Here is a 13417-nt window from a genome sequence, read left to right on the forward strand (position 1 = left end):
TTCACAGTAGGGCGAGTTCAGGCCGACGACAACAAGAAAAAAAAATGAAAATGTAAAAGAAAAAATGCTGTGTTTTGTGGTGAAACGTGTGCGTGCGTGTGGGTGTGCGTGTGGGTGTGCGTGTGCGTGTGTGTGCAATTTTAACAATGTCTAGAAGAAGCATCAAGCGGGGGGGAGGGGTCTGACAACTCCAGATCCCGGCGTTCCACGAGGTCAAGGTTAAAATGCGCGAGCATCGAGTAAAATGTTCGAGGTGGAACGGAAAACGAAAAACAGGAGCTGAGGAGAATTCAGTCTTTCTGGCTTTGTCGGTTGAACGCAAAGGGAAAACAAGCTTCCCAGGGCAGCGCGGGGGGGCGGGGGGGGAACGAGTACAGATAATCAAAACAGCAGTGAAGTATCATACCAAACGGAACACAAAGCAAGAAGCAGTCTTATCGTAACCAGCACTAACATCTTTGTTATTCACAATGTTACCAATATTATTGTTTGTACTTATACCCTGTTGTTGTTTCTGTTTGTTTTTTTTTTCTATAAGAATATCTTATTTTCATCAATGATTGTATTTCTCATATCAAACAAGATCAGCTCTTTTGGCATTTGGGATGGGGAGGAGGAGGTGGAGGAGGAGAAGTAGAAGATGGGGCAAGAGGCGGGTGAGGAAGAGCGAGAGAGAGAGAGAGAGAGAGAGAGAGAGCAATGTGAGCAGAGCTGGCCAGGGCGAGCAAGCGAGAGCGAGAGCGAGAGAGAGAGAGAGAGGGCGAGGGGGAGAGAGAGGCACCAGTCGTCTCCCGTAAAGCGCGACAACGTCTCCTTTCCGCGGTGACACGTGGGCAGATGGGCAGTTCGCTCCTCTCTGGCGCTCCCGCCGAGCTCTCGGGGCGAATCCCGCCGCACAGCGCCGGGATCGCGTGTTCCCGCTTTCAAACCAAGAAACGAGGCGTCGCCTCGAACTCGGCGGGACTCGGGAGCTGAGAGCATGTCGAGGGAGAAATGTTGATAAATCAGCTGCGGGGGTGGGGGGATGGGGGGGGAGACATAAAAAGTAGAGTAGCTTTGGCCGTTTCTGAGAGAGGGTTAGCGTCACACACCTCCCTCAGGGTGTCCTGATTAGTTTATTTTAAACCCAGAATTCGCACCCCTACTCCCCCCCCCCCCCCCCCCCTCCTCGCTCTTTTCTCTCTTATCTTTTAGATTCAGCCTTTTAGTCCTCTCCTCCTCTGGCTCTGTCCTATTTTAACTCATCGGGCTGTCCCAATATGGGCTGCAAGTGTGTGGACAGTGTCTTTAAAATCATCCCTGATCTTCGAAAAAACAACAAAAAAAACAAACAAGCCTCTAAAACTCTGGTTCTCCTCTCCACACGGTCCATTCCTCCTTACCCGCCCCCCCTACACGTCCGACTCGATGCTGGAGAGTTTTTCGTACACATGGCCATTGCTTCCGTTGAAGGGACGAGGGGGTCCGACCCCCAGCATGGAGCCGTGGTGGTTCAACCCACCCAGGCTGAGCTCTTTCGGGAACCGGGGGGTCACGTTGGACATCACCCCGGCCGTGGCGGAGGCAGGCAGGTATGACGCCGTGCTCATCTGGCTCCTGAAGTCACTTCGGCTGTTTTTGGCAACTTGTTGCTGCTGCTGCTGCTGTTGCTGCTGCTGCTGCTGTTGTTGTTGCTTTTTCATGTAATACTGTTTGGCCCCATGCATCAAACACTGGTCGTCGCCAAACGTGGGTATAAAGGGGTTTTGGTTTACCCGGTCGGGGTAAAGAGATTTGGATAAAGAGAACGCTCCCCCTTCCATCAGAGACCTGTCCCGGTCTCTCATGTCTCTCTCCCCGATGGAGCGGCGGTGAAGCCCCTCGCCGCCCCGGAACAAGCCAAATGGTGAGCCGGGTCCTTTTCGTCCCTCGCCTCCGTAAAACAGGGGGTCCCTGTCTCTCTCCCTGTCTCTCTCTGAGCCGCCGTGACGCTCAAATATGTGTGCGAATGGGCTAGTGCCTTCCATGTAGCGCTCCTTCTCCTTCAGGCTTACACTCCGCGGTGGGGGCAGCATTCCTCCCAGACCCCCGCCCCCTATTCCGCCTCCCAGACCCATCAAACTTCCCATCCCACCTGAGTCCTCTTTCTGAAGGTCGACAAAAGCGTCATACGAGTGCTGCCGCCGAAGCGGTTTGCCCAGCCCTCCTTTCCTTCTCTGCTGGCCCTGAATTTGAGACTGGGGTCCAACGCCCATACCCCCTCCGCCACCGCCCCCTACTTGACCTCCTCCCATCTGGTCCAACAGGTGGTTGTTGTCCTCACTGATGTCATAGAGGTTCCCTGTCTTTTTACAGCCCTCGCAGCGCATGCAGGTGGCGGAACTGGGGCGGCTGTTCCCGCCACTCGTCGACCCGCAGCTCATGCCGCCATACCCGACGCCTCCGTGTATGGACATCTGCTTGCCCCCGCCTACGCCAGCCCGACAGTTCCTGCACTCCCACTCGCCCCCTGCCAGCCCAGATCCTCCCCCACCCTTGGAATCAGGCTTTTTAGGTTTACTCTTGAGAAAGTCGTCCACTGGTACGAGAGTGGTGCATGTCCCCACGCCTCCGTCTCTGCTCCCAGGTCCTTCTGTCAGATCAACGTGCTCCCACTGAGGCACACCTTCCTTGGGCCGAAACTGGTCCAAATAAAAGTCTCGTACGCTCTCCTTTTCTCTGAATAGGTAGTTTCCATCGTTGTTCCCGCCTACACCTCCACCTCTCTTCCGTTCCGAGGGTAGTGGTGGGGAGGCAGAGCGGTGGCCATGGTAGTGGTGGTGGCTGATGTGGTACGGTTTCCTCCTGTAGCCCAACTCAATTTCGTCCAGTTCCCGTCTGGACTTGGCAGAGGCCGGCCTCTTTTTCAGGCTATCGCGGTATTGTTTGCGCTTCTTAGCGTTACCCTCAAGATTTCCGTAGGTCACCGTGTGCGTGGAAATGTCGGAGACGTCCGAACGGATGTTCCCGTCGTCGTCTCCTCGCACTCCACAGTAGTTATGCCCTGGGATGTATGTGGAACTTGATGCACCGCCCTTGAACGAGAACTTTCCGTAAAGGTCCGGTAGGCCTCCCTTAAAGCTTTGGCCCGAGGGAGGAGTTTGTCCAGACAACAGGTCAAACTTACTCATGTTCCTGTGAGTCAGTGCTGAGCAGGGCTGGGTGGTGAAAATGGGAGCTACCGTCCCACCAATGCTGTCGCAATCAAACATGCCACCCTCCAGAGAACTTGCACTACCCAAACTATGAGGCCTGTTTGGGGGAGGTCCACTGAGCCCAAGTGTTGAGCCATGGTGATGGAGGTAGTGGTCCTGGTAAAGATTGCTGTCCTTCACGTGCATGTTCCCAAATGTCCTCTCCACCTCATTGATGTAGTCACTGAACATGTTGTCCTCGGGCAGGTATGGCGGCTTGCAGTCCGAGTGGCCCGCCAGGCTGCGCCGGTGTTCTGAGATGTCGTACACAGAGGATTCACGACGGATGAAGTCCAGGGCACTGTGCGGTGAGCCGTTCACCCCTGAAAGGGATGCCATGTTCTTGGCAGTACGCAAGAGGCGCATGATGTTGGAATGGGTGTTGTTCATGGTGGCTGATGGGGAGTTTAGTGCTGAGCTGCTCTTCTCTTCAATCTGCACTCCGTGGATACAGCTGTAGATGCCCTGTGAGAAGGAAGAGGCAAAAGTCAGAGTATTTCAAACAGCATACCAAACTGCATAATGTCGCAACAGAACGGAAGGCATACTCTCTACAAGAATTAGGTAACATTGGGTAAATAAGCTGCGGTAACGTAGTAGACGAGCGAGCAAAGACTCTGAAGAGCCAGTGAGGACATTGTGGTGGGATGATTGATAAAGGTAAAGGGGCTGTAAAAACCCTTGGGTCCCTCTGGTCAATACCTTAAATCAATGTGATTAGAATTCAGCTGAACAATATCCTCCGGCGGTTATTAAACACCTCTGTTCCACTAGTCAGTGCCACAGGCCACGGCGAAATCCCCTCCGAAGGGAGAGGCCACGCCAAGGAGACAGCGGCTGAGCGGCGCCCGTGACAGAAAGATAAACTGCGCCATTTGCATGCAGTGATGTACGATACAATATTCAGATAAAAATGGATGTAGCGTGGAACGCAGAAGCCGGCGTGACGGATGGGGACGGTAAAGGATGCGATCAATTCCAAAACAATGATTCCACAGCGTTTTTTTTTTCCCTGTCCCGCCTCACCCTCCCAGATGTGCCTCGATGACTGTGGGAAAACACACGTTTGCTGACCTGAGGCCAACCCACCTCCCTCCTTGCTGGACATCGCAGAGGTCGTGGCTCCGCAGAGAGGTCAAGGTTCAGCTGGTTGTCGAATATTCTGCCGCTGTTAAGCTACGACTTCTGTCCGGCCTCCTGATTTATCCACTAATATGACTCGTTGACCCGCAGCTCCCCTTTTGCGAACCACTTGTTTCTGCGAGATAATTAGCTTCTGGGCCGGCAGCTGCATTGCAGCAGGACGCTCGTCCCACACTCGCGCTTTGATAGATAACGTCATTAACGCTTTCAATTTCACAGTCTGTTAACGGCTAAGGATGCAAGTTCTGACAACAGTAAATAAAAGCGGGGGAAGCAACCATGAATGCAAAATGTCTCAAAAGTATCGGTGGAAAATGGGTGGAATCTTAAGCCCTATACCTCCGTCCACCCAGATTTTTCCAGTTTCATCTCCCACATACTCTGTTTGTCTTCCCTTCTCTGTCATCTGTGTTTCTCTTTTCCATCTGTCTGTTTATTCAATTTGTCAGCGCTTCATATCTCTTGTTTTTCTTCTTTTATTGTCCCAATTACGCCACACCTGCTGCCGAATCTGTCGCATCTCCCCTCCCGTGGCACTGACGACATCAATCCTGCATAGGACGGAATTTTACATCAGCGCCGACCGTTAATTACGGGTTGACGCTGCTCCTTTGTGGGCTTTACACGTGACAGCGACACAACAAACTGGTGCTCCTTTGGAAAAAAAAAGAAAAAAAAAAGCTAGCTCCCATCAGAGTAATGCACCGGCAGCCAACACATTAAACCTGTAGTGCATCAAATCTTGGACACTTAGCAATGCGACTGCTGCTTTGTATTCCACAGCAGATTTTGTCGACTCCACATGCCCACAGAATGTAACAGTTGGCAGATTGCTGCCGGCCCCCGGTGCTACAGTAGCTGATTATTTGGGCAGGATGTGTGAATAGCAATAACTGTGGCCTGAGGGTTCCCGAGAATTTTCAATCCACTGGGGAGGCAGGGCAAAATCTATAAGTGATTACACCACTACGGAGCGGCAGGAAATCAACAAACAGCTAGCAGCCTTCCCCTGTACGGCTGCGCCGGGCGCCTACTGTACATGCGGCAGCAGCGGCGGCTCATAATTCAACGCTACGGCAAAGTCGCACGGCGCTAAATACAATCGAACTTTGCCCGATGTGACACGGGGGGCTGTGAAAAAGTGACGTGATTAAACCTCTAATACATTTACTGTTCTGCAGTCATTAGAGGCCTTTTTTTTTAAATCGATATAATTAATTTCTTTCAGAGTTGCAGGTGGGACCCGGAGGAGCAGGTCACCAGGGGGAGAAGCTGCCCGCGAAGCTAACCGACCGAGACGCCATGACCCACGCCCACGTGACTCCGCCCGGCCGTAAAAGGATGTCTCACTCTCTCCTTTTTTTCCCACGCCGCCTTGCGAAAATGTTAATTGCTGCAATAACAATTAGGTTTATTGGATTACGCTATGAAATTAAAAAAGCGGAATCAATCCGAGAGGGGGGAACAGAGAGAGGAGGGGGGAATAGGCTGTAGATTGGAGACAAAACAATGGGGTAAATGAGAAGGAGACAATGTGAGGATGTGGCCGAGGATTATGGGCAATTTAGCCCCCTCTCATTGTCTTGCTACATGCAAAGCGAGGTGCTCGATATGTAAATGCAACTGCAATGAATATTTCTCCCCAAACATTCTAACATGCTGACAAACAGTGACAGTCAGCCCTAGGGGAGTAACGAGTTATATTTAACATTGTTGTGTTAAATACTGTGTTTTAAATACAAGATAAAGATAATTGTCATAATGACATAAATTACCAGAAAAATGTGAGATTAAATTACTATTACTTGTGGAATTATTCATGATTACAATTTTAATTACATCTTACCTGATCTGACTTTATGTTTAATAATTGTATTTTTGCTGCATGAACTCCGAGTGCACTGGGTGGTTTTATATTGTATTATTCTGATGCTTCTGATTGGTTCTGCTGCCAAGTCCTGTCTCTCTCTGCATCTGGAGTGATTTCGAAGTTGCAGCAACGACAATGTCGACTGAAAACGCGTTCCAGTTCTGGAAGTATGAAGAATATTTTGCAAATATTTTCCAATATGTCCATGTCGAACCTCAAGACGCCTATGACTGCATGTTGCAATCAAGCAGCAGCTAGTGCTCGTCGCATAAAAGAATATGTGGAAGATCCAGGCCTAACTTCTACATGCCACATTGGCTATGGTATATTGAGGATGTTATTTAGCCCTATGTTTTGCTTGGTGGATACATAAGTGGCTTAGCTATATTTAATGGTAGGGGGGAAAATGTGCAAATGAAAAATGTAGAAGATTGCATTTTCAATGGGGTTCACTCAGCGCTAAATGAAATGTTAAATGGTTGGTTGAGCAGGCATATCTTTGCAAAAATGTGGTAGATTTTGCTGATTTGAAAGATGGTAGGTTATGCTGCGCTGATTTGTTATGACTGGTGTGTATTGTTGTTGCTTTGAGCATTGCTGGAAGCTTAACACCGACAGGTCTAAACAGTTGAGCACATTGATTTAAAAATTTGGAAACATTATCCAAATGTAATCAAATGTAATTAGTTGCATAGCTTTGATAAAGATAGTTGAAATTGTTACACTACTAATACATTTCCAATAGTGTAACTTGTAATTGTAACCAATTACATTTGCAAAGTAATCTCCCCAACACTGGCGACTGTTGGTTTACGCCGCCAAGTCGGAGAAGAAAAGACCGAAATGGAAGAGAGGACTTTCTTTCAGATCCGGCATCCGTGCAACGACGCGACCAATCTCGAAAGAGCGACGCCTCCTCGGCTCTGGCCTCCTTTTTTCGGAAATGAGAAGTCAACTGGCGTTTTAACAACTGATAGTTTTACGCCTGGGTCGGCCCAAACAGATGCAGGCAGGCGCGCGCAGCCATAAACAAGGCCTCGGCAACGACGCAAAATTAGCACGGCGACAAAATAATCAAAGTTGAGCACTGGAGCGTAATATTAGAGCAGATGAGGTAAAGTGTTTTTTCTTTTTTTGTTGTTGTTGTTTTTTTCTTGCCCTGCTTTCCTGACACAAGCAGCTCTGGCACTACGGTAGCCATCACGAGGAGGCAGCAGCAGCAGCAGCAGCAGCGTGTGGCTCTCTGCTGTAAATTAGCCACGTGGTTCAGCCTGCAGCGGTTCACCTTCAGAGGCACACAGTTCATTACTCCAAAGCCATGTCAAAACAATTGGAATGCAAATCAAATACCTCGGGGGCAAGGAGGAGGAGCGGGAGGAGGAGGGGTGGTGGTGGTGGGGGGGTGACTTTGCTCTCCCGGGATCTGGTAATCTACCGTCTCCTGATTTCTGTGGCTGATGTTTTTTTTGGTTTTTTTTTCCCCTTGAGTGAAATATTGATTCGGGCTCAACATTTTGTAAATATTTACACGTCGGTGGGCAGAAGGGGCCTCCAAGTATCAAAGGGGAAGGGGGAAAAAAATGGCCCCAGTATCGGTTTAGACTTTGAAAGCGAGAGTCTTTGAGACACGATTGATTTTAAAACTGATCAAATCCTGGATAAAACCAGTTGGGAACTTCACTGATTTGGACGTTTTTGCTCGAGGTACATGCTGGTTTATGCTTCTGCAGGTAAAATCTGTCACCGTTTGTCTCTCAAGACCTTCACCCCCATTCCGGTCCGATTCATCGGCGCACAAAAAGGGATTCTGCGGAAAAAGAAGCAGGCGACGCTGGCCATTCATCAGCTGCTTTTCACAGAGCTGACGCTCCTGCAAAGTCGTCGTCGTCGTCGAGTGTCCAAACTGTCCAACAAGCTTTGCTAGAAAATGTTCCAAGAAGTACAAGACTTTTAAATGTGTCTGCTTGTTCAGGAAAGCAGACGCAGCTTTGCTATTCATTGGGATTCACTGGCGCTACTTTGTGCTACTACATTTTCATTCATGCCCGTGCACTATTTATAGTTTTGCATGTTCGCTCCTGTGGGTGCGTAGCAGCATGCTAAAAAGCTGTGTCACAGCGGCACGTCAGACTCGACCCAGTTATGCCAACGGCGGCGTCGCGACGGCCTCAGAGTGCAGCTTCTGTTATGTGAGCTTCAAAATAAAGTGCGTTGGGGGGGGCGGTTTATTGTTATCTTTTTCTAACAAGTCTGAAAAAAAACTCCCCCCCACCCCACTACTAATTTTTGAATTAGAAGGTTCAGAAACGTCAGAACCCTCAGATTGGGAAAATGCTGTAGCGGGTGGTAACATGATGATACTGTTCAACACGGAAAATGTGGCAAAGTTGAACTGCAGATTGGAAGACGAGTCTACCTGTGCGTGCTTTTACTGGACCATTGCACCATTTTTCCTTGATGTTCGAATCAAATTGAATCTCAGCATGACCAGAATGCATTTTTTTTTTTTTTTACATATTTTTTTCAATATCATTATATCTGTACATTCCGCACACCTTTCATGGAAAAAAAAAAAACAGGAACCTTTCACTTTACACTCCCAACCCCAGCCCAGATTCACCCGCCAGCCCCCCGCCGTGTCTCACCCTGCTGATGCTGAAGACGAAGCCCGGCTGGCCGGAGCAGACGCCCATGAAGCAGAAGCGCAGCTGCCAGTAGAACCAGTGCTCGCAGATGAAGGTGATGAGCGACAGGGCCATGGCGGCGCCCAGCATGTAGAAGACTCCGGCCATGTTGTCCACGTCCAGCTGGCTGGACATCACCTCGTTCTTCTCGTGGTGGCAGATCCCGGTCAGCCACAGGGACTCCAGCTCCTCCATCTCGCCTGGGTTGGAGCAGAGGCGACACCAGTGAGGGAGGTGGTGGTGGAGGAGGAGGAGGAGGAGGAGGGATAAAGAAGATGGAAGCGACAAAACAGGGGACGCGGCAAAGGGGGGGGCGGAGGGGGGTGGTGGGCGGCAGCGGTGGTGTTGTCACGGCGAAAATAGAGGAATTGGTTGGAACAAAGCGGGCGAGGGATGTAAAACATGAAGGAGAGGACGGGATGTGATGTAAGAGCGGGACGAGTGTTGGAGGACGCGGGGGAGGGGGAGCTGATGCAACCCAGGAAGAGGGAAAGCAGAGGGAGGCTGCAGTTTAGCAGAGTTCCAAGTCAAAGACGGACCCCAAAAAACGCCTCCAAAAAGTGCACGGGCACACGGGCACACACACACACACACACACACACACACACACACACACACACACACACACACACACACACACACACACACACACACACACCATAATGCATAATTGCGTACTATGCAGGTGTATATTGTGTGTTATAAGCTTCCAAAGTCTAAAGGTCCATAATAACAGAACTCCATAGTAATGATGGTTGAAGTTGCACCGGTCTCTGTGGGAAATAACAGCAATGTTATACATCATATTTTCCAACTTAACAGCCGCTTAGCTTAGCTCAGTGACATAAGAGTTGGCTGACTGCAGCAAACACCTTCTTTTTTTTTTTTTTTTTTTTTGGAGAGGGTTGACTCCATATTTTGAGGACTTGCACGATTGGATATCTTCCCCCCCCCCCGCTTCTTTCCCCTCTGGATCTGTTTGCCTGTTTTTTTGCTCTCTCTTGAGATTCACAGGTTTTTACCTCAGCCTGAACCACAGTCAGCTCTGCCTGCGGCATTCTGCATCTGTGTCCAAACGCCTTTACGAGAGCGCTCTTGGCACGGACGCCGACAGAATGGTGAAATGAAACAGGGTCCGCTGTGGACTCTCGCGGAGAAGAGAGCAGATTAGAGAAAAAAAACCTGCCTCTTTCAAAACGCGTTTCCCCAGGAGCTTCTCGCTTTCTGTTTCTGCGCGACACCGTCGCATGGAGGGCGCGCAACTTCGTCCCGAGGCGCCGCGTGCGCGCACTAAATCTGGAGGTTGAAAGTTGCATTTTGCAACTATGATTAGCCACCATTGATGAGGCTGATTTCAAAAATGACGCAACAGGTCTTTATAGGGATACAAATGATCAATTCATTCCTCAATCGTTAGTTGATTGACCTTATCGATCGAATAACGATTAATTGATCAGCGGCGATTTTTCCCAATGAAAAATGTGTAAGGAACACATTATTTACACATATATAGGTCTTTAATTTCGTCAAATAGCTTCAGGTTCAGCTGTGACATGTTTTTTGTTGTTGTTGTTTTTTTGCTCAGCACATATCCTGACGCCCAAACTTCACCCGGACCACCGACTGACAACTTTTCAGTTCGGCATTGCCGTCATCACAGGCGGAAAGTAAGAGGAGGACACTAACGAGGCTGCGTCTTCAACCGGGAGAGGCCGAGCGTCTTCTTGTTGTCAAGGGCCTGACCCACATTCAGGTTTGTGCCGTGCACAAGCCCGCGCACAGTGCATGAAAAACACCGGGAGCCATGCTGGCAACCGTAACTGGGACGCACTACAGCGGGCCCCGGAGGGCCCCTCGGTTCAGGATGCTCGCAACACGCTGGACTATGCCCAATTAAACACACACACACACACACACACACACACACACACACACACACACACACACACACACACACACACACACACACACACACACACGGGCGCACCAAAGGACCATCGCATTACCAAGTTGGAGCCAAGCTGCAAATGAAAAAACAGGCCATTTGGAATTGAGACTCGTCAAGTTGATAAAAGCAATCACAACAGTTTTGACTTAATTGTTTATGGTGGCGGGTTTTTGTTGGGATTTAAAAATGCCTGCGAGGACACCCTCTCTTTGACTTGATTGAACACCGCAATGCTCGAAAGCAGAAGGTTCGGAAGATGCTTCAGAAGGAGCAAAGGAAAGCTCAGCTCTTCTGACTTTCCTGACTGAAGTGGATTACATGCAGAGGTAGCAACATCGTTTACATTCTGTATTTAAGTAAAAGTACAGATACTTGTTTAAAATAAAAGATTCTGAAATGCAATTAAGTAAAATGTGAGTTTTTTCCCCTGCCATTTATTTGGTGATAGTTTTGGAAAATGAAAACGTTCTGACAGAATAATTTGGACTGAACTGACCAGAGGTCTTGCATGAGCATTGCTACTATATTTTAGTACTATACAATACTATATTCAGTACTATATTTTTTTACTTACTTATATTTTTTAAATATTTTTTTCTTTTTATAACTGCAGCACAATCAAACAGTAATTAGTGACCAGTGAACTATTGGATTAGGGAATATTTACAATGAAATTATTGAATATTTACACTTTTAATTATATTGAATTATTTTTCTCTGTACCGACAACAAGAAGTACGATCTTTTTTGTTATTTATCTCCACAACGTCATAGTTCAAATAGCTCCACTTCAAACAACTACAAAAATAAAATGTGATTTACTTTTAACAGAAATTTTATCTTTAAAAGATAAAAGTGACAAGCATGTTTTCTTTTCCAATGAAAGGAGTACAAAGTACAGATAACTGTGTACAAATGTAGGGAGTAAAAGTAAAAAGTCACCAGAGAAGAAATACTCAAGTCAAGTACAGATACAGGAAAAATCTACTGAAGCTCAGTAACAAAATACTTGTGCTTTGTTTCTTCCCACCACTGGACATCCGACTTGCGGAGCTAATTGACTTTTAACCGCCACGGTTGAAAGTTGTGGGCTGACAGAAGGGCAGTTTTGTAAGCGCCTCGACCAGTTTTGAAGAGAGGAGTGGGCGAAACCCTCAAATCCTCCTGACTGGGAGCGCTAGTATTTGGCACCGGCACAGATGAGAAATCAACTCAGCCCCTGTTATTTATCCCTTAAGCACGGCCCGAGGCGAAATTTGTTCATGCCATGCTGGCGGAGAGAATCGGGCACCTTTAATTAGCTCTTAGAGGATAACGCAGGTTAATTACACGTGGGATCCTGTACTTCATTTCTTTTCTTTTTTTCCTTTTCAATTTCACAGCGGCTCCACCGATGAATAAAAAATGAGCGGCCGGGGCAGACAGAAAGAGCGGGCAGATCTTTAGAGAGGCCGTCCCAGACCCTGGCTCATGGAAAATGTCATGGTCTATTGTTTTAGTATTCCCTGTTTTACTTTGATAGTCTGGTTCCCCCCTTGTGTTTTCTTTATTTTTTACTTCCTGTTCCCGTTTTCTGTACCTTTCTGTTGGACCGTGAATTTCACCTGTGTGGTTGTCGCTTCTACCCACTGATTGTTCTCAACTGTGGTTCCTTGTCCCTTTGTATAAATTGTCCTTATCTCTCTTTGTCGTCTCTTCCTGGTTATCTTATGTTGTATCTATGTCAAGTTCAGGTCCAGGTCCTGGTCTGTTCCTCTCGTTCTTGTTTCTTTTTGTCAGTGCCGGTCTATCGTTTTGGATTTGATTACTTGGTAGTACTGAGTACTTAATATTTTAATATGTTTCCTACACCTGGAGTTTGTCTGCAGTGGGGTGTTGGAGGCAGGACCCAAGTGCAGACAAACTGGAAAATGGATCTGCAGCATGTCAAGGTAGGACAAACAGAACCCATTTCTGAACAAAAAAGAAAGACCCAACCCTGGGAAACGTTTCACTTTGCACCTAAAACTTTACTGAACCGCTAACTGAACTAAATCCTCCAATCACCATTCAGCGTGACTCTACCTGACGAGTCGCACCATGTGTGACAAGCACCGGTACAAACTCGTGCTTGTTGGACTCACCGTCTCCAAACAGCTGCAGGATGGCCAGGTCCACGTGCCTCTTCCACAGCGACTCCTTCTGGATGGCGATGCCGTAGCCGGTGGTGGCGAAGATGTAGCCGCTGCCGATGGTCACCAGCTTGCAGCCCTCGTCCCGGCCCGCCATGTAGTTGAGCACGGCCGCGTCGTAGATGAAGGCGTCCAGTTTGCTGACGGGGGAGCGCCGGGAGACAAAGGATGGGCGGGGGGGCAGATAGGTTTGTAATTAATTAGCGGGTGGGGGAGTCGGACGTCGCAGCTACAACTTCCAATTAACCTGCTAAATAGCGGCTAAGCTGCTGATAAGTCTAATGGACTTCCACTTGGTTTGCCAAAGCCCGGCGCTGGCACGCAGGCTGGCGAGGAGCGGGGGGGCGGGGAGCTCACTCAAAAGAAAACCGAGGGAAAAGGAGGAGGGA

The 13417-nt window shown here is 48.6% G+C and overlaps 1 protein-coding gene across 1 annotated transcript in view; it reads right to left on the minus strand.

Moving 5' to 3' along the window:
- Positions 1–682: 682 nt before the first annotated feature.
- grin2ba (glutamate receptor, ionotropic, N-methyl D-aspartate 2B, genome duplicate a) overlaps positions 683–13417 on the minus strand; it is a 133437-nt gene continuing 120702 nt past the window's right edge. The window contains exons 15-17 of the mRNA XM_076023587.1: positions 12981–13168; positions 8871–9109; positions 683–3677 (exon numbers count right to left, since the gene is read on the minus strand). Of these exons, the coding sequence (XP_075879702.1) occupies positions 1392–3677; positions 8871–9109; positions 12981–13168 (2713 nt within the window). The 3' untranslated portion in view covers positions 683–1391. The remainder of the gene's footprint in view (positions 3678–8870; positions 9110–12980; positions 13169–13417) is intronic.

This window comes from Nelusetta ayraudi, unplaced genomic scaffold (genome assembly GCF_046127955.1).
Source record: "Nelusetta ayraudi isolate G7.1 ecotype Tasmania unplaced genomic scaffold, CSIRO-AGI_Nayr_v1 ptg000016l, whole genome shotgun sequence".
NCBI lineage: Eukaryota > Metazoa > Chordata > Actinopteri > Tetraodontiformes > Monacanthidae > Nelusetta > Nelusetta ayraudi.